The sequence below is a fragment of the Siniperca chuatsi genome, linkage group LG3 (assembly GCF_020085105.1).
Source record: "Siniperca chuatsi isolate FFG_IHB_CAS linkage group LG3, ASM2008510v1, whole genome shotgun sequence".
Lineage (NCBI taxonomy): Eukaryota > Metazoa > Chordata > Actinopteri > Centrarchiformes > Sinipercidae > Siniperca > Siniperca chuatsi.
Genome location: NC_058044.1, coordinates 20,815,758 through 20,838,476, shown reverse-complemented (window position 1 = coordinate 20,838,476; position 22,719 = coordinate 20,815,758). Strand labels below are relative to the sequence as shown.

The 22,719-nt window shown below is 39.5% G+C and overlaps 1 protein-coding gene and 1 pseudogene across 5 annotated transcripts in view; one reads left to right on the top strand and one right to left on the bottom strand.

The window, feature by feature from the left end:
- The window catches only part of prkcaa (protein kinase C, alpha, a), a 156,078-nt gene that overhangs the window by 58,851 nt on the left and 74,508 nt on the right, over positions 1 to 22,719 (bottom strand). For 4 of the 5 annotated variants that reach the window (XM_044190213.1, XM_044190212.1, XM_044190214.1 and 1 more), the window contains 2 exons: positions 9,113 to 9,224; positions 7,527 to 7,655 (listed from right to left, as the gene is read on the bottom strand). In XM_044190213.1, the coding sequence (XP_044046148.1) occupies positions 7,527 to 7,655; positions 9,113 to 9,224 (241 nt within the window). Of the gene's footprint in view, positions 1 to 7,526; positions 7,656 to 9,112; positions 9,225 to 16,861; positions 16,964 to 22,719 lie in introns of those variants that run through there. The other variant, XM_044190215.1, reaches the window with a different exon arrangement.
- LOC122873475 lies at positions 18,562 to 21,235 on the top strand (annotated as a pseudogene).

Genomic DNA, 22,719 nt, shown 5'->3' with positions numbered 1-22,719 from the left:
CACACAGACAGCCAAGGAGTTCACTACAGAAAATTAAGACAGGAGACGCTGCTGTCCCAATGGCCAACTCCCTGCAGTGGAAAAATGCTGGCATTGGTACCAACACATAACAAACGCTGTCAGCTGCTTCATTTTAACTCTGATTCATAGGGAAAATGTAATAGCAGGGTTTTAAGTAAATTTTCTCTTGGCAAGAACCTGTTGGCTTTTTTGCATGATGACTCAGACACTAAGAAATGGAAATTACTGTAAGAAAAGGCCGCAGATTAGAAGCAGTGGCAGTAAGTCAGCGGTGTTCAGATCTCTGGGCAGTGATCATCAATTGGCAACCCCGCAGGCTGCATCCAAACCACAGTTGGAACCTTGATCTAACCCCAACTCTTGAAGATAGAGAGAAATATATGCAACTACAGTGTTTGTGCACATGATATTATACACAGGTATGGTAGGTTGTTGCTCGCTGCATCAGCCAGAAGATGTTAACAGTGTTTAGGGTGGATTTTGTCTTTTACTGTAAAGGGCTGCTACACCTCCAGAAGGTTAAAAAGTCAAATCTGGCTTCCCTGATCCACCCACAACTATATCCACTCTGAGCACTGATCTGACCTACACACACCTACACTGTACCTACATATAAAACAAATTGACTCCTACATGAGCATTAGTGTAGCAAATAGCAGAAAGCACATTTGGACATTGAGGCAAGAAGAAAAATCTAATGAAAAGGTTAAAGTAGAGATAAAAAAAAAGAGAGGAGGGCGAGCAGAGGGCCTGTTAAATGAGGCTTTTCTGCAGAACTGGGTGAGTCAACGAGGGAACAAAACAGAAATGTAATTATTACCACTGTCTCTCACACACTCCCAAAGGACCTGCAGGCGGCGAGGGTACGTGCACATGTCTGCATGCACATTCACACACAGTGATGAGTATGAGTGTAAATATAACAACGTGGACAGAAATGACAGACATGCCTTCCCCCAAAAGTACTCTGGATATTTGCACTGAGTCAACGAACAATAGGGTCATTGAAACAAACAGGAGGGTGGCTTCCTCAGCACCAACAGACAGAAAGGACCTGTGTGTGTTAGCAGGAATGAGAGGGGGAGGACAAGGTTAGTGGACTACGTTTGTCCTTCACCAGAGAAACAAAACTTGTTTTGTCTCCTTCAGCACCTCCCCTCCTTTCTCCATTCACCCTAACCGACAAAAACACACATTCTCACAAATCATGTTTCTGCAAACTGCACAAATATCTCTGTGTTTCTGAGTGACTCATTATTTCATTTAGCCATCTCAGTGGCGTTGCCAGAAAGTCTGTTTGTCTGTCTCTATTGGTCTGCTCGGAGTTCACGTGTAGGTCCATGTGTGGGTTTAAAGGATAGCTGCTTCCCCTGGCAGCCATGTCACTTCCTGTTGAACATTTTGGCTCTGGCCATTGGTGAATCCCAAAAGAAACCAGAGTTACTTCTCACTCAAAGTTAAATGTGTGTGCACTGTGGGATTCATGCACATTCAAGCTTTCCCTCTCGACTTAAAGGCACCATATTACGTTGCTTGTTCCAGACATTCAAAGTCTGTCTGTTTTGTTACATTGTAAATTTGTAGTAGCTTTGCTTGGACTGAAGACTCATCTGGCTTCTGTGGATACCAGGGTTGCACCTGGTTTGCAAATATGATCCCCCATTAAAAAAGTCTGCAAGTATGAAAGAGACTGAGGAGAATTATTGTTTCATGTAAAACACAGTGAGATCATTCTTAACTGAGCTACTCATTCGGACAGATAATGTTTATGAAAATATGAAACATGCTTTTATGGTCAAGATAAATGAACAAAGTAAATTTGGTTACCAACAAAGATGATAGGGCTTTTTTGGAAGAAGATCTGCTTGTGCTTCTGACCAAATATGCTTTAGTAAAATTTCATTTGGGTCAAGGAATTTGAGGACTGTGTGTGTGTGTGTGTGTGTGTGTGTGTGTGTGTGTGTGTGTGTGTGTGTGTGTGTGTGTGTGTGTGTGTACATGAAGGAGCAATGCAAAGAAGATGACAACTTTCTAGAGACCACACCAGATGTCAGTGTGGCACTTTGCTCTTAGACCTCATTTGAACCTACTTCATTTGAATTGGGGAACAGAAAAAAACTAGAAGCCAAATAAAACAGTTGGTGTTTGTTGTAATTCAAGCATATGTTTTTCAGTTGACTCAGATGGCTCTAATGAAGCTTTTAAATTTCTGTCACGGAGGAGTCAACAGCTTCACCTTTGTTTCAGAGCAAGTATCATAAACAGTGTTTTATGAAAGGCAATAAATTGCTTACTACTTGTTTCACACTGAAAAAAAATTACATTAGTTAATAATTACACAATGGCATAAGTAATTAGTTACATCATTCATTAGACTATGTCTCTGTCAAATGTGCTTTCCAGCAACTCCAAAGCCTCTTCTGTATTCAACATGTGTATATATAAAAAACAAGACATTGTAGGTTATATTTGAAGGTATTTAGTTACCATCAACAGCTAGCTAAGCCCCAGTGTCTACACACTATTTGTAGACAAAATGCATGTCACAGTCCTAATACCTAATAAAAGGATGACACATGTGTTTGTGGATTGATAAATCTGAAAATGATGTTAAGTTTCCTCCTCACAGCCATCCACTGCACCTGCTCCCTGCAAAACTCTTCATCATGTATCACAATTCTGTTTGGCAGGCTGTCTGCAAGGCATCTACAGCAGCTAATGCAATCTACGATACAATCTGGCTTGAGTGGGCTGCAGGCTGGTACAGCAGTTCTATACAAACACCTACACACACAAACACACGAGAGAACGCATGCAAATGATAACATGGATGTTTTGTCCACATCAGGAATTGGCTACTATGTACCACAGAGGGCAAAGAGTCTGCAGGTTTTCATTCACTTCAAACACAATTGCAGGTGATAATGGTGGTTTCCCATCCCTGGTGTGCACACATACACATTCATGTGTACTTCAGCACACATACAAGTGTGAAATATGCATACATACCTACATACAGTACATACACATCATTATCATGAGTTGTCAGCAGTCTGTGGCAGCGCAGCAAAAATGAACGACTGGAATGTTTCTAAAGAACATACAGACAAAAACTGTGTGAAGAGGGTCAGTGTTAATACGGCCAGCTTATCCAGCAGGATATTGATTACGAGTTCTTGAGACTGAAGTTTAAAAGGGGGAGGAAGGAAGGAGCAGAAGAAATCTTTGCTTTTGACAGGAGTCTATTATGCTACCTTCAGTATAAACCTAATCCTGTTAATTCAAGTGGTTTGTTGTACCTTAAAGTGTGTTTTTGTCCCACCTAGATTTCACCTTGAAATTCAGTTCTCTTTTTAATTTAAAACCACTGTAACCGTGAACATTCCTCTGCCTCAGAATGCTAAATAATATTCCTGCAGTCCCAGCTTCTTAATCACACGGAGAATGCATTAAGGGCATAAACTGCATTAGTTGCACAAACAGGATATGCATTCAAGTGGATGACTGGCCTGTGAGAGATGAACTCATGTCAAGAGATAACAACAGATGGAGAAGTGGAAACGCAGAAACTAAACTAAAAGAAACACATTCTCTCGTAAGTTAAACTAGTTTATGTGAGTGTGTTTGTGTGATACAGACAGTTAATGAATTAGCTGAGGAAAAACAAACCTGCTAAAGGTGAGAGCCAGACATTTGGCGAGATCATGCATGATATTAGTCATCAGAAATCAAAATCAGTGCTTTACAGTATGTACCCATAAGTGTCCATCTTTTCCACCATTTAAGTTTACTTTATGTTGTCCACCATTTGAGTTTACTTTATGTTTTTAGCTGAGCCGAATGGCAAGTGTGATTGGAATGAATACAACATTAGAATCAGCTCAACTGTGTGCAAAAATACTAATCATAAGTATGGAAAGCAAACTTTAATTCTATTAAATAAAATTTTATTTATATAGCACCAATTCATAACAGAAGTTATCTCATTGCACTTTTCCTATAGAGCAGGTCTAGGCCGTACTCTTTATAATATTATTTACAGAGACCCAAATAGTAATAATGTAATGGTAGTGGTAACATTAATTTAGTGCTTTAGTGTTCAGGTAATGAGCACCGAACTGCCATGAATGAGCCAAACATGCACAAGTAATTTTGTCCATTACTCAAATAGATGTTTCATAACGTTTGTGTTGTGTTAGACATGTGTGTAGCTGTTGGACCACTTCCCTGCCCACGTTAACCCTCTTCCTTCTAGTGATAATTTGTTAAGTAAATAAGTCAGTGAAGTTCAGTGCCGGGGTCTTGTTATTCACTGATCCCTGATAGCCAGCTAATTGAATGATTATGTGCGCCTGTTGTCAGCTCCTTGTCGTCACTATTGTTCTATCATTACAGCCGGGGGATTTACAGCATGCCTCGAAATACAAGGCAAAGGCTCCTGTACAGAAACACACTGTTGTCCTGCACTGTTGGTGGACCACAGCTCTTGGAAGCCCTCACTGCATGTTCAAAACTGAGAACACTGCACTCATAGCAGTATCAAACACACACTGTTTATTTCTGTGCTACTTTTAGCCAGGTACTCTGAACGTCACAACAGTTACAGTGCATTTGACAGCTTATGCATGAAATTATCTCATCTTAACCACAGCAGCTGGTCAGCCATTATTTGCTCTGAGAGGATTATGCAACACTGTCTGCAAAGTCGACAATTATGATTATCGTCAAATAATTTGTTATTTATAAACTAAAATACTTAAGCCTACATCTTGTTGTATGCATTGTTTGTATATTTGGAAAACGCCCAAGGCATGCAAAAGATGAATAAGCATAGAAAACAAATAAATAAATAAAAACATTAATGAACAGCAAAGTTTGGGAGGAGCAGATAGCGGTAAAATTAATTTCATGGATATCTTATTAGGCCAAAAACGTTGTGGCTTTAGTTACGATTAACTGAGCTGACATTTCTCATGCTAAAACATCTTGTTGTTTAGAGACTGACAAGGGAGTAGATTGTGACACATAGACATGAATCTTTATCCATAACATTAATGTATAGATTAGACATGACATGCATCTTTTTTCAGATAGTCTTAATCTTACTTTCTTTTTTGGCTGTTCAGACAATATTAACAAATGGCTGCAAGGAGAATTCTAAAGGATGTGAAAAGTTTCTGGACATAACCATTCATTACATTACATTAAGTAAATCCTATTAATAGTACCTCATTATATCCTTTGAGGATACTACTGAGCTCAGTAGGCAAAGACCAGGTGTTCCTCCAAAATCAGAGCCATCAGTAATTAAAATGGCTGGAATAGCCAATGATATGATCATGTAGAGTAGCCTTCTAATGAATAGTAAGACAGATGATTGTAAAGCAATGACCCTGCTCACAAGCAGAGTGCTCAGACCTTGTCCTTCTGTAATTCTGATGAGACATAAATGAATATATCAAGCATTCAATTAACTTTGCAGAGACAATTCAGTTACATCAGAAACTCCATCCAACACAGAGCAAGTCGTGACTGTTTAAAAAGAGTACAACACGAGGCCCACGCAGCAGACCACACACCACTGCAGGAATATTGGACATATTTGGCTTGGGATTGCCTTCCAAGTGTGTCGTAACTGTGAATTGTTTGTTAAAGGAGAATGTTTAGCAGGAGAGGCTCTATCGATCTGTGCAACAAAAGGGATTAGCCTTTGCAGCATACTGATCGCAAGGCCAGCCATGCAGTCAGCAGTTGGATTCAATACATCACAAGCAGGCAGAGTTAAGGCAGAGTTAATGGTGAGGAAGGTTCAATTCAGGTTAATGGCAGCAGGGGATAGAGAGCGAATGTCTGTGTGAAATTAGACAGTCAGGGTTTATCGACAAAAAAGGGCAAAGTGTCGAAATTGATCAAGGTTCACAATCAAAACAGTTCACAACAATAGCGTCTGCTGCCACCTACACCCTCATCCCAGCCTACCTGCAGTGACACATGCAGACATACATACATACCATACTCATACTGTATATATCTTAGCGTATTCATGTATATATACACATATATATATATACATATATATACATATACATATATACATGTATATATACATATATACATATATATACATACATATATATATACATACATACATATATATACATACATATATATATACATACATACATATATACATGTATATATACATATATATACATACATATATATCCATACATATATACACATACATACATACATACATATATACACACATACATATATATACATATATACACATACATATATATATATCTCACATCTCGCCCATCTCCGTCTTGTTCCAGTAGCCCATTTGTCATCTCGATGCTCTGGTTCCCCAACACCTGACGCAGACCTTGTTTGGTCGGGCGACGTCTGAGCCGGCATGTCATGTATTTCATTGTCTCTCATCATCATGAGGTAGGCAGTAGCGTGCAGGGTCTTGCCTAAGGACCCACACTGGATGATGGTCATTGCTCAATGCGTCCCGAGGGGGATTCGAACTTATTCATAACTGCAGGGTGTAAGATGCTGGCAGGAAAAGCATACATGGAGCGCCATAACCAAGTGGCTGGCATAGTGTACAGGAACATCTGCACGGCGTATGGACTGGAAACCCTGAGGTCAAAGTGGGAAACACCTCCAAAGGTGGTAGAGAATGACCAACCCAAGATCCTGTGGGACTTCCAGATTCAGACTGACAGAATGGTAATGGCGAACCAACCAGACATCGTGGTGGTGGACAAACAGCAGAAGAAAGCCGTTGTGGTTGACGTGGCAATACCAAGCGATGGCAACATCAGGAGAAAGGAACATGAGAAACTAGAGAAATACCAAGTGCTCAGAGAAGAGCTGGAGAAGGCCTGGAAGGTGAAGGCTACAGTGGTGCCCGTGGTCATCGGAGCACTCGGGGCAGTGACCCCCAAACTGGAGGAGTGGCTACAGCAGATCCCTGGAAGAACACCAGACATCTCGGTCCAGAAGAATGCAGTACTAGGAACAGCAAAGATACTGCGCAGAACCTTAAGCTCCCAGGCCTCTGGTAGAGGACCCGAGCTCGAAGGATAAGACCACCCGCGGAGGGTGAAGAACAAAGTTTTATACATATACATATATATATATACATACATATATACATATATATACATACATATATATATATATATATATATATATATATATATATATATATATATATGTACATTACTCTGCACACTACACTGCTTTTCGCACTTCTGGTTAGATGCTAAACAGCGTTTTGTTGTCTCTGTACCTGTACTCTGTGCAATGACAGTAAAGTTGAATCTAATCCAAAAATCTAATCTAAAGTACAAACAAAAAACAAACAAAAGTCTTCCTCAAGACTTTGACATAAACACACATCAACCAGTACAGTGCATCACACCTTGCATTTTCAAGCCCATTCAAACCAGTGTGTGATAACAGTTAATGGCTTTTATGAGGCCTACCTGTGACCTGCAGCTTATCCCCGGTGACCTCACACTTTAGGAAAACACGCCCCCTCCTTTCGGTGTAATCAGTTCCACACAGGCTGGGCACGTTCATAACACACTGGTTATGGACATTCATATCGCAGGCTGAAGGGACAGAGAGAAGAGATAAAAGACATCAGGGAAGAGGGCTTTATGCAGATAAAGATGATCCCAATCAAACCAAATTGGATGGCTCAGGGCTTTCTTAAAATTGACTGAAATACTGATGCTGTTGTAAATTTCCTGATAAACATGCCAAAGACTGCAACTGATTTATTTGTTTATTATATTAGGTTTTCAAGCATTTGTGTAACATATTTTTTTAATTATAACAGCTAAGATCTATAGCTATCATAATGATAAGTCATGATGTTAATAAAATATCTGTGTTCAATAAAACGCCATATAAAATATGGTAGTATAATGTGTGCAGCCTCTTATGGCTTGATGTTTAAATACCGTAAGCTGCTAGATTTACTTTACCTATATATGGACATATTTCAGTTTCATTCCAAGTATAATACATGTCTGGCATAATATTAAAAGAATGATTTTCTTAAAGCTGTGTGAAAGAGGAGATAACAAGGTTATGACCCAGATTCAGCCCCGTGATGTCATGCATACATGGCATGTGTGTCAGCCAGCTGAACCACACTATAATGGATTGGGAACAGTTACCAATGGTTACATCATCATGCCTGCAGGTCAATAGGTGAAAAATAATAAAAAATGGCTATGCTGCTACCTTACTCTCTACGAACACATTTTTTTATGCCTCACTGTAACTGTCATGTGGCTCACCAGTGCCTAAAAACACTACAGTACAATCTTATTGTGGTGTGATTACAGGTGCAATTGATCTGCCAAAATAATTTGCCGCACCACATCTCTATTTATGTACACCCTGCAGCAATCATTAGGCATAACTGGTGGTCTGTAGCAGGTGGAGGATAATGTATTTAGGAGCCCATTAAGGCATTCAGACTAATCCACTAACACAAGATTAAAGGGAAGAGTGAGGGAGGGATATTAATAAAGAGCTCTGATAGCATGCCTATTCAGGGTGCACGAAACATAGCTGCAGACCAAAAATAGATAATGTGTGATTTTAATGAGTGAAAGTCAAGAAGGAGGGGAAATGCATACGCCTATGATATTCAGTGAAGAGGAACAATAGGCTTTTTTTTTTTTTTTTTCAGGAGATTGATGCTGATAAAGTGGCTCTAAAACAGAACGTAATGTGTGTAAAGCAAACCATTATTTTCCTATTCATGCCACACTTATGCCTCATTGACCTGTATAACAGAACTGTGCAGGATTAATTTTCCTCCTTCACTGTTTGAGCATCAACTTTACCACTTGATACACAGAATTTATATTATAAACTGCTACTTATACGACTCATTAAGCATTGACTCATTGTAAAATATTGCTGTAAAGAAATTATTTATAGACATAATTCAACAGTTTTAAACAAACATGAACAACATTTCAATTTTCTATTTTATAAAACGCAATGTTACATGATACTGAGTGAAAAGTTGCAGAAATTAAGAACTCACAGTCGCACTTCATGCCCTGGTGGATGAGGCCATACAGCAGAGAGCCACAGTGGTCACAGAAGGTGGGGCTCCCATAGGTGTGGATCTTAAATTTGTGCTTCGTTCTGGGATCCTGGAGGAATCAAAAGAGAAAAAGAGCCATAAATTCAATCAATTAGTAAATTAGTTAAAGTTTTAAGAACAGATGTTCTTAAACCCTGGACACTGTGAGGTAAAAAACACTGATTCATAACAATGTATTGATTCAAAGTTGGAAAGCCAACTGCAAACCCCCTTTACGTGTTTCTCAACACTGAACACTGTTTGTGGTCTACTGATGACACCTCTAAGAAATGGGTTTTAAAAAGGGGATTTTGACTGTCTGAATTCAGAAAAGTTTTATGAGCTCTCCCTTGCGCAGTGCTAAAAAGTGTGTCCTAGAAGAAGTTTTTAACAAAATATAGACAGAGATGAAAATAAATGTAATGTAATGTAATGTGCGTTTGTTTACTGAGTAATTGTAGTTAGTTTTTACATTATACATTTGGAAAGCTATCAAAGCAAAAAATGTATTTAATTGAACTGGACATGTATTATAAGACAGCACTGATAAAACAACCCATCTATTGTGCTTCATTTGCATTTTTCATTCCTGAACAGAGGCCTGGTATTTGCATGGGCCCCTCCTTCCCCCCCTTTCAAGTAAATGCAGCACCCATCTTTTCATCAGATGCTCATGACCACTCGCTGGGCCAGCATCCATTATAAATCTCGATAATTTGGATACTCAAATAAGGGAATATTTAGTATCTATATATACTCAAAACAGGCACAGATGGAGGAAGATGAGAGAAGAGTTATGACAGGTCAAATATTCAACTCAGCTGACAGAAACTGCTTTAGTAGGAGAGCTAAATTAACCCCTGTGAACACATCAAGGGATGTTTCAGTGGTTTGAGCAGAACCAATAATGTGAATTTAGCTGAAGAGAATACATTGTGGCACTTGAAACTTCAGCATTTCTCCTGATCAGAATTTCAGCAGACAAGTCAAATACAGCTTCAAAATGGTAATGTAACATTCATGAGCTGGATCCATTTCACTTGGCACTCTGCCTGTCTCTGCAGAACATTTACAATTCAATAAAATATGGAATCAAACTAAACAGAAGGCACTGGGTGCAAACTCTAGCTTAAGTATATATTTCTCAGGGTTTTTTGATCTGTTGAACAAGCAGAACCAGTTATCACCATGTGTTATTCATGTGTACACAGAGCAGTAAATGTAAAGAGTGACTACACCAATGTAAACATACAACATGATGCATAAAGTTCCCATATGGAAATCGTTACTGTTGTAATATTTGGGTACCACTTGAAGGTAAGTGATACTGTACAGGTTGATTAGAATGCCACTGCAGAACTTAACGTTATACAGTGTAGGGTCCCTGTCACATACATACATTCATTCATTCATCTCGTGCACTCAACCTGCAGCTTATGAAGCACTCTCCGCTGGAGTGAAAGCTGGAGGACTGCCACTTTTCCAAGCGCTGGTTCAAAGTGCTTTCCTGCTCATTCTCAAATTGTGTTGTACTGTAAATCTCTTTCAGAGTTGGAATCTGTTTAATTTTGCATTAAGATCATTATCCAGGCTAGTCCGTTTTTTTTCTTTCACTGCATCTATTTGAAAAAAACACCTGTTTGTATTCTCTGGAAACAGGAGAGCTTTATTCTCCCAGCAAAGAGAGAGACTTATTCTGGTTGAGGAAAACGCAGCAGTGCTAAGAATATCTCTTCTATGTTTTTCCTGTACCTTGAGAAATACGGTGACAAATGAGAAATGAATGAAAAGAGCTGATGTTTTACTGCCATTTCAGTTAGTTTGACACTGGCCTCTGGACTAATGCAACAGAGACTCATTCAGGCTCCTCAGATCTTGCTTGCAATCTGCCAGTTCCCTGCCTGTCAGTCTGCAGAGGCTTTACACCTTTTTAGGACAAAGAGAAATGCTTCCTTTGTCTGTCTTTCAGCTGTCCACCCATGTATACATTTCACTGCCACTGACTGATTCTGAAGAATCTCACAGCAAGTTGTTCAGCATTTCTCTGACTGCCAAACCAAATTCTTCTGACATGAGCAGTTAGAGGCTGATGGTCAGCTTATCTGAGATGTCCATCATCTTGAGTGACTTTAAACTCCTCCATCACATGCACAGTAGATGCATAAGTAACACCTCACAGCTAAGGCAGTCTGCAGCAAAACAATCCATATCCAAAATAATCAGGTATGGAGTATCTTAACTGACCTGAATTAATTAAATTGGGATGTAACACAAAACTTGTTTTCAGGATCTAGCTTTGACAGCAAGTCTGAAAACATTCTGTTAGTAACCCCTGTGCAGTATTACAGTTTTTCTCAATCGATTTGGTACATTTCTCCAAACTCAGGTAACAGCTCTCAAAACAGTTAACACAGTGATCAGTACACTTTGTAATTGTCCTAAACAGATAGTAAATTCTCCTTCATTTCATACAAATCACATATCAAAAGCATAATTTTCTCAAAACACTGTGCACAAAAATCCCAAATTTTATCACAGCAGTTCATACAGCCAACCAAATCTTTAATATATCAGGAAAAACATTTGTAACTTTTTCATTGTTCTTCACAAAGATCACAAGCATTTTTGTACCATTTTCAAAACACAACAAACAAAACTCTGTGAATTGTAAAATAGTCAGTTGCACACCTTGTGTCTTCAATTAACGCCAAATTGTTATCTGATGAGTTAGTAATCCACTCAACACAGAAAAAGCCAATTTCCTAATTGTTCACACAGCTGTCTTACGTAATTACAACAACTACAAAAGGGGAAGAGAAGAAGAACAAAGAAGACAAATGAGGAGATACAGTAAGACAAAAAAAAAAAAGAAGTATGAGCAGTGGAAACAGAAGAGGTTTAAGAGTGAGAGGTGGTGGCCAGGGTAGAGGGAGAAGAGGAAGAGGAGATAGAGAAAGAAGAGCTGAAGATGTAGGAGGAAGAGCGAGAAGAGCTGAGGATGTAGAAAGAGGAGCAGAGATTGAAGAGATGGATGGATTGGAGGGCAATGGTATAGTGGAAAGAGAAAATATAAGAAGAGGTGGACAGGGAGGAAGAGGAGGGCAAACAGGAAGAGGAGGCCAAGGTGTAAGAGGAGGGAGGAGAGGTAGAATGAGGGTAGGGTACACGCGTGTTTCAAATGAAATCAGAGCCACACTTATTGACCATGTCATAAATCATGGTCTCTCACTGAGAGAAGCTGGCCAGAGAGTTCAGCCCAATATAAACAGATCCACAGTGGCTTCAATTATCCGTACATTTCAGAGGGAAAACCGGTAAGTAACTATATCATTCTACTTTTACAATGAGAGTCCATGTAGTCTTGTTTGACATAGATCTAGATCTCTACAGTAAATGTTCCTGCTTGTCCAAACCTTTTTCAGAATTGAAGTTAGAGAACAGTCAGGTGGACGAAGACTTCTTTTCAGTTGAACAAGAGCATGCCATTGTTGACATGGTGGTCCAGAACAACACCCTCCGCCTCAAAGAAATTCAGCAAAGAATAACACAGGACAATCAACTGTTCCACAATATCCACCAATGCAGTCTCTCCACAATTGACCGTGTTCTAAGAAGAAATGCTATCCGAATGAAGCAAGTATACAAAGTGCCCTTTGAGAGGAACTCCGTTAGCGTGAAGGAGTTGCGATTCCAGTTTGTTCAAGTATGTGCAACCCAATTACTACAATTTTACTGTCAACTCAAAGATATATTTTTCCTGAATTTTAAGTATGTGTCCATAAACTATTCCATGCTACTATATGTGAAAAGATTTAGGCATATCTATGTATACTGCTGCTTCAAAGTGTGAACTCAAACTTCAGCAACAATTTCACAGTAGTATTGACTGCAATGAATGCCATTACTGTAAGACACAAATTTACTATGTTTTACCTTGTGTTCTTTTTACTCTAGAGAATCTTGGAGTTGGATAGTAGTGCAACTCATGAGTACCTGTATATTGATGAAGCAGGCTTCAATCTTCAAAAAAAAGAAGAGGGAGAAATGTGATTGGCCATCGTGCTACAGTCAAAATATATAGATATAGATATATAGAACTTAATGAAAAACATGTATTTTCATTTATTTCTTTGTGTATCTTCAGCTGAATTTGTTATAAAAATCAACAGAACACACTTTTAGTTTTGATGTTAATATTGAATTTTAATAAATGCATTACTAGAATAAAATGCTGTGTTTCATTGTGCAGTGAATACTTAACGGTTGTGCCAGCATAAGAGTGTGTTTAGTTTGCTGTGTTAACTGTTTTGAGAGCTGCTACCTGAGTTTGGAGAAATGTACCAAATCGATTGAGGAAAAACTGTAATGTCCAAATTATACTTTAACTTGTATTCTGTTAATAGTGGCAGCAAAATGGCCAAAATGTTTAAACTTTGCCATTTTATCAAATTAACATTTCCATGGACATATTATCGAATTAGCAGCCCTGACCACACTGTGTACAGGCCAGCAGTCAGTGTGTTAGTTAGGGACACATAAGAAAAAGAGAGAGATAGGCAGAGAGATAGAAAAAGAGAGGCTGTGCCAGCTGCACTTACTCATGTCCACCCACACACAGCTGATCCTGAAGGATTATCCTCTTGCCCCCCACCCCCACCCCTTTGCTTTGTTCCCTCCACCAATGAGTGATGGCGACTAAGAGCCATATTCAGCTGCAGATGGATCACGTATTTTTATCAACTGTCACATCAGTTTTTGATGGGTGAAACATGGCTTAAATGCTCCCAGATAATGGAAAAACACAACAAAAAGACAGAATGATAACAGGCCAACCGGGGTGATGGTGGTAAATCAGCAAAAACGTCCAGTTCCTTGAGCCTTGAGAGATGCTTCACACGTGTGTGCCTGCCAGAATCTAAGATGTGGTCAACCACTGCTACAGACCATGAGTGTGGATGTCTTAAGCTCAGTTTCCTGTAAGTTTATGCTGTGTCTACGATCATTTTTATAACTCATTGATATATATTTTTTAAATAAGTGGATTAATTCTAGAAAATGTTAAAAACACAAATCATCACATTTCTAGAGCCTGAAATTACGTATACAAATTGCTTATATTTTCTTCTCTGTAAAACTGTACTTATGCACAATTGAGTTCTGAGCTAAAAGCTAATGTCAGCATGCAAACATGCTCACAATGACAATACTATCATGCTAATGTTAAGCAGGTATAATGTTTAACATGTTAACCATTTTAATTTAGAGTTTTAGCATACTAACATTTGCTAATTAGCACTAAACACAATGTACAGCTGAGGCTGATGGGAATGTCATTAGTTTTGCAGGTATTTGGTCATAAAGCAGTATGGACAAATTTAAATTTTGACCTGATGATGGCACTAGATGAAAAGTCAGAGGATCACCTTGAGTTATTACAAATTACATCCTGAGAACAGGAACAAGTGTACCAGATTTCATGTAAATCCATCTAATAGCTGTTGAGATATTTCAGTCTGGACCAAAGTGGTGGAACCAACCTCCGATCAACATTGCCATGCAGTACCTATAGCAATGCTGCTAGCATGGCTAAACTCAAAGAGACATAGGTCCTGACTTATGAGAAGTTGTAACCACTCAATTTGGTTATTTTTACTTGATAAATTACTTAAATTACTAATTAATTATCATACTAGTAACTGAATGATTTTCTGATCCCCGACAACTTGAAGCTAACCACTCAAAATGAATTAATGTCAACATCCAGCCTGCCAGTAGTAAACTGTCTGCTCTGACTGATTTGCAAGGTGCCATTTAAAGATTCACTAGGGCAAGCTGTAATGTGCAATAAATGAAACCTGTAAATGAGTGTACCCGACCCGAAACCTGTAAATGAGTGTACCCGACTTTACATCACACTAGCACACTAGGTTGCCGAATAACATCCTTTCTGCGATCTGTGGGATGGAAGGGTTTACTCCTCTGGCTTCTGTCCCCTATTACAGCCTAATTGGGTCTTAATGGGAAATTGAAGACAGACTGGGTGGCGCTGCCCTACCAGAAGAGCAGAGTATTACGCCAAAAGAAATGATGAACTCAATCACATGGCTCAACACAAGAAGGCCATGATGGCATAACAAAGCCAGGGGGTGTTACACATTCACTGGATGATGCAGCAAGGGAGGTTGCCCTTTGGTTGCTGGTAATCTGGGAGCCAATAGGCTTGCCCAGATGTCACATGCACAGACAGGGAGCAATTGTGCATCATGTTGGACAATAGGAGTAAAATTCAATCGAATTGTGGCTGGTGTATTGTTTGCCATTCCATGATACCTAATCCAGCGAACAGTTAAGGGCCGTGTCTGCCTAGTGTGTGCTGGAATGAGTGCATCATATGCAGAGTATCCAGCTGTTACAAAAAAGGATGGTGACAACTGAGGTTTGTGAATTGTGGTTCACAAAAAAAAAATTCAGAGACATGATGTAATTACAGAACAGATGGAAATGTTTTCACTAAGCCATTTGGAATAAGCTCTGCACAAAGCTTAATAGAAAAAGACATTTTTAGTAAATTCTAAATAGCATGGGCTTAACACAAACATACAATTATTGGTAGATGGGGAGTAAACCCCTATTTTATATTATAGTGATATAACAATGCTCGATGTCTACGACCTGGATGAGGAGGAAATCAAATCTCAGACGTTTTCCTTCTATTTGTGGCAGCAGAACAGGTTCCTCCACCACTGCGCTTCCTAACAAATACAGAGATGTCACCTAACCTAAGCTTGTCCACTTGTTTGGTTAAGTTCTACCCTTAAGACTAAAATCTCAACATCAGTCTCCTTCCTTTGTAGCACATACAGGAATCGAAACCCATTATTCTCAAGTTTGACAGAGTTAGGGCCAATACAAATTTTCTATTGAAAAAGAAATGTCCAAGCAATGATAAATACTTATGGGGAACATTCACGCCAAACTGCACAGTTTGTTTAAATTGTGGGTTGTGTGAAGTTGTGTGTTTCATATTTGTCCTTTAATCCCCAAGTTTATTTTAGAATTTGCCCTGCAGTAATCCCAGGCAGATATGCATGTGAAGCCACAGATCAAAAACAGACAGGACAGAAGGCTGATCAAAAAACTGGAGGCAACCAGGAGACTGATGAAAACAGAAGCACAGGGGGTCAGCACAGTGATGTTGGCTAATTAGACAGGCTCTCCAATCCAGTTTAATTAGCAAACAGGACGCCAACCAGCCCCTGCTAATGAACAGCTTGGCAGGGGGAAGCTGAGCAGGGGCTTCCCAGCAGAAGGGGGGGGACAGAGGTGGATGATTAAGATTAGGGTCACCCTCCATCCTGCATACATACTGTTTAAGTCACAATGAGATAAAGTTACAATTTCACCTGGTTTATAAGTAGAATATACACATTTAAAATTAAAATCCTAATTACTTTTACACCCTGATGGACACAGCACCTTTAGTGGTGACTGACTTACCGGAGAGTAAGTCACTAAAAGTCCAGTGAATAATAATACAACAGGATTGCATTTTAAACACTGACATAGAAACAGCAACTCCATAACTGGACAAAAACAAAGTGTTGCATTTAGTGTCAAACAGGAAAAAACTGGGAACTGGAACAAAATGCAGATTAGGAGGTAGAGGTGGTGTAGATAGAGGATTTAATGAAGTTTACAATTGCTTACACAAGAATTAAGGAAGGAAGAGATGAACCAACCAGGACAGCAATCCAAATAGGCAATAGAGTCCAAAAGGTAGAAGACAAAAGTCATGACACTGGGGGGGAGTCCACAAAAACACACAAACCAAACACCAGGGGCCTGTTGCACAAAAGTAGAATTAAGACATCCGGGATAAATGACTCAGCTGAGCTCAATAAAGCCAAAACATGTGCGTCCAGGCTTAATTGGTTGCACAAAGACCAAGCCAGGATGAGCAGACACGGATTCATTAAGCCAGGTGAAACCAATCCTGGATAGGTGCGCGCTCACGGCTCACTCAAATAGACCCCGCCACAGATCACAGATTAACTGATTTACCATGGCAACTAGAGCTGCTGCGTACTTTTCCCGTCGGAAGCACAAATCCTCATGGAGGCATACGAGGAGGTAAAAGATATAATTAAGAAGAAAGGCAACACCGCCACAGTGATAAAGCAAAGAGAAAAAGCGTGGCAAAGTATTGCAGACCGCCTGAATGCGTAAGTAGTGCACAATTACACACTCACCGCTCCGCTGAAACATCACAATTACAAATCAAATATTTAATTCACATCTCCAAAAACGCAGTTGTACTGTAATTATGAAACGGTTAAATTTTTATTGAAATGCACTGCATATATGAGTGAAATTGTGTAACGTAACTCCATCACACTGTATAAAGCTATGATATATTATTATTAAAGCCTTACATTATTATTTTACGTTACTACGCTCAGTACGGTTTAATCTTAGCCGTTGTACTCTGCTTATTATGTTGTCCACCGGTTTTTTTGTTTCCCCTGCTTTTATTAATGTAAAGCAGCTTTGACAGAATGAAACAATTGTGAAAAGTGCTATATAAATAAAATTTTCTTGAATACATAGATGAGCTATAATAATAATCACTTTAATTTATATAGCGCCTTTCAAAGGACCCAAGGTTGGTTGCTCACTGCACTGCAAAAATGTCTTTCTTACTTAGTATTTTTGTCTTGTTTTCAGTCAAAAAAATATCTAAAAAAATCTTAAATATTTTCTAGAGCAAAATAACCTAGGAAAATAAGCAAAAACTCTGCCAGTGAAACAAGAGAACTTTTCTAAAAGTAAGTGTTTATGGAAAAAGTAAACTTATTTCAAGAGAATTTCTTATTATATTGACAGATATTTAAATTTTTGCTTGTTTTAAGCACACATTTACTTGAAGTTTATATTTTTGGTCTAAACCTATACTTATTTTGCTAGGTCATTTAGAAAATCAAGAAAATACATCTTTAGTGTTTTTTTTTTTTTTTATATATTTTACTGAAAACAATACAAAAATACCAAGTCATTTTTGTCAGTGTGACTCCATTAAATGTTCTTGTGATAAAGAATGTGTGTGTGTGTGTGCGTGATGTAGATTAAACATGAACGGGCCAAAACGGACATGGCAGCAGGTCAAAATCAAATACAAGAACATTCTGCAGAATGGTATGGTCCCTGACTAATATTTAACAAAGCACAAGCATATATTGTACCCAGAAGGTGCCTGCTCACACATTGTCTGTACTGTTTTAGCAGTGAAAAAGAATACCCACAGACAAGGCACGGGTGGTGGGTCACCAAAGGCTGACCTTACCCCAGCAGAGGACATGGCCTTGGAGCTAAATAAAGGCAGGCCCGTCTTAGAGGGGATCCCTGGGGAAAGAGACGAGCATAGGTTCCTCCCAAGATGCCACCCGCTTCATTCAAGGTATGTCCTTCCATCTCTACATGGAATACAACCACATTCATATTGAATCAATTTGGACTGTCTGACTTTGGTTTACCTATTGCCTTGCAGTGTCTGGAAGAACTGTGTTCCTGTTAGAGCCACCAGCACAAGCACCAGACGATGCTGATCCAGTGAGTACTCCATCAAAGGCATACTGTAGGCCTGGCATGTCTTGTCTACTAGCTTCAATATGAATCCGATTAAATGTGATAGGGTGAAAGCCCCAGTGCAGCAGCAACAGCACATGATGGAGACGATGATGATGAGGAGGAGACCATCTCTGTGGATTCCAGAAGGCATGAGGTATCATGTTAAGACTGTGAAAGTACTATTTACTCTACAATGGTGAGGAGTCCTCATCAAAATCAAAAAATCTAATTTCTTTTACAGGACCCAGATGCTATACAGTGGGAAAACCAGCCTGGCAACATAGTGCGTATTAATAAAAGGACACCACATCCTGCCAAATTCCAGCTGCGCTAATTGTATTGTGTTCACAGAGCTCACAAGCTATCAGAAAGTTGTATGGCAACCACCTCCGCGCCAAATAGAACTGGCAGACATAGACATTCAGTACAAGAAGAAAAAGATAGAAAATCTTGCACTGGAGTCCGAAATAAAAAAGAGGACAATTAGGAAACTGGACCTTGAAATAAAAAAACTTGAGAGGGAGGTGAGATATGCCTTCAATGTACACTGTATGCTAACTGTAACACAAATGTATTAATCATTATTTTTCTTTCCTCCCCCAGCTCCAAGAAGATGACACAGCTCAAAATAAAAATTAGGTATATTCTCGTAAAGTCAAGTGAGCCATGACATATGAGCTCTTATTGTGAGCACACAGGACGGTGGCATCTTTCTAAGGTATATTTTATTTTCACAGCAATCAGTACAACCAAGTCATCGTTATAAGGCACCGGCCTCTTTTGCCCACCCCCCCAGCACCAGGTGTGGCCACTAGCCTATATGAAGGCCCAAAATTGTGTGTTCCTTTCTGCTCTGACAATGGCATGCCCATTCTTGCGAGATGTGGTGGATGAAGAAGCACTTGTGCTGAGGAGAGCCTTCAGGCGAGAAAGGGTCTTCAGGGACCGGTTGGACCCACTGGCCTTCCCTGATGACCATCTATATGAAAGATACAGGTTTTCTGCAGATGGCATCAGGTATCTATGCAGACTACTGGGTCCCAGGATTAAGCACCGCACTGCACGGAGCCATGCACTGAGTGTGGAGCAAATGGTTTGTGTGGCCTTGCGCTTTTTGCTAGTGGAGCCTTCCTGTACTCAGTGGGGATGCAGAACAGCTGAACAAGGCCACAATTTGCCGCACAATAAGGAGTGTGTGTCTGGCTATCAAAGCATTAGCAGATGTCTTCATCTCCTTCCCTGGCCACAGAAGACTCTGTGACATGAAAGAGGAGTTCTATAGGATTGCAGGTAAGAGGATCTACAAATTACAGGACAACTGTTAACACATAGTAGGATACTCATTACTTTGTGTGACAGGTTTCCCCAATGTCATTGGTGCAGTGGACTGCACACACATAAGGATAAAAGCCCCTCAGGTGCCCATGAGGCCGATTTTGTGAATAGGAAATCCTTTCACAGCATTAATGTTCAGGTGAACATAACTTTTTGATATTGTCCATTGACGAACACTCTGCATTGCCAATGATGTGCACTGATTGGTGTAATATTCCTCATCTTATGATTTCAGATGGTCTGCAATGCTGACTGTGTGATCAGCAATGTTGTGGCAAAATGGCCTGGCTCAGTCCATGACTCCAGAATCTTTCGGGCCTCTGAAATCTATCAGTGCCTATCACAAGGTAAGCCACACAACCCCTATTTATAACCATCATGGCTGTGTCAAGAATATCACTGTGTTTATGAGGTAGTAATGATGAGATTTTGTGTTGACAGGTGAATTCTCTGGTGTGTTGCTGGGAGACAGGGGTATGGCTGCCAGCCTTTTCTCCTGACACCTTTCACAGACCCCAGGAAGCACAGCAGGCCTACAACCATGCCCATGCCAGGACCAGGGCCAGAGTTGAAATGACCTTTGGCCTCCTGAAGGCACGCTTTCACTGCCTTCACAAATTAAGGGTCAACCCTGTTAGGGCATGTGATATTACTGTGGCTTGTGCTGTCCTCCACAATGTGGCCTGCCTGAGGAAGGAGAGGGCCCCCAGAGTGCCACCAGCCATGGACTGGGACAATCCGGCAATCTTCCCTGATGACGACAGTGGTCGGCTGCTGAGGGACCAATATGTGTTGAATTATTTTAGTTAGTATGTGTGCTTTCAATTTAGGTAAAAATGTCCTGCTGTGGCAGAGGAAATAGGGTTTTTTTGGGTTGGTTTTTTTACGAATTTGGCCTCTTATGATGTTTGTGCGGTATACTGTGTGTAATACAAGGCTGCAGGGAGGCTACTGCATCCATTCATTTGTCTGTTCAGTTGATGTGTATGGATTTGTCCTGCATTTATTTTAGTGTGCAGACATGCAGGGTGTGTTATATACAGACCTTTGAATGTGTATGTATCATTTTGTATAATATGCTTTGATTCTGTGCTTTCCATCTTGTAGAGTCACTGTGACTTCAGTTTCAAAGGAGCTGATAGTTTACCTGCTTTGTTTTGTCCTTATTCAATAAAGGAACATAATGTTACACATTGTGTTTTTATATTCATATGGAATGTGTATTTGTTTATATGACAGAGTACTAGGGCCCCACTGAGGAAAAAGGATAAAGTCATAAATTTATGAGGCTGGTTCTTTCTGCAGAAAAGCAACATATTCTTTTTACAGTTTTGATAGTTATGACAATGTGATACTTCATATTCTGGCACATCAGCATGTCTTTGTTTATGAAACCATACTGAAGTACAATTTCACGAAATGCCCCACATCTGTCATTTTAACAACTGTCCTCCTTTAAAACAACTGGTTACAATATTATGACTTGTCTTTTTTTTTTTTTCCCTCTGTGGCCCTAATATTCTATCATTTTATATATAGCCTTATAGTCTATTGGAAACTGTAAATTATCTAATGATAGCAACATCATCTAAAAATCATTATTTATCCAAAATGATTGAAATTAATGATCACAAACGTTTAAATAATGACAGTGGGTCTAGTTATATGTGATAACAATGTATAGTGAGCAGTGAAATAACTATTGGTTTCCATTTGTGGCGACTGCTGACTGACATTAGGGATGAGATTAAATAGATCCTGGAATTTAGCCTGGTCTGGAGCAGGCTAGCTCCACAGAATAAATCTCCATGGTAATTTATACCATAACATATCCTCCTGCACCCTATCCAGCTTTAGTGCAACCGGATTAGGGATCAATTGAGCCAGGATCACCAAGATATCCTGGCTTAATCCCTTATCCTACTTTTGTGCAACAGGCCCCAGGACACTTGACACCAGGTTCTACAATCTGACACAGAACAAAGCAAGACACAGACTTAAATACACACAGCTAGGGACGAGACACAGGTGAAACTGATCAAGACATAGGTGAAAACAATCAAAGTAATCAAAGACAGGAAGCAAAATAAAAAGACACATAAGGGAAGGAGACTATTTCAAAATAAAACAGGAAATGACTGAACACAAACCCAAAACCATGACAAATAGTTTTTAATATTGCTACTGCATCCTTATTGTTTACTCAAAGCAAACATGATAAGACAATATGACCTTGTGTCTTGCTTTGAATATTCCAATAAAAGAAAAAAATACTAAAATACCACTGTAGTATTGAACAGATGGCTTGGTGCTGCCGCTACTTTTAACTCAATTTCACTTAAAAGAAAAAAAGTCCTGTAAGATAGACTAAGTTAATGCACTGTGCGTCTTGCATCTGGTCAGCCTGTATCAACATTAACAGACACCTGCAGGCTAAATCGGGAAGGTGCTTGGTTTATATTATGCATTTATGCATGTAATACTGTATATAGGAAATTAGAGGAGCAGACTGGACAGTGTTAGACACATTACAAGAACAAAATGAATGTGCAGATTCTCATTACAATGAATATTAAAGCTGGTCACTACTAGTGCACAAATACATG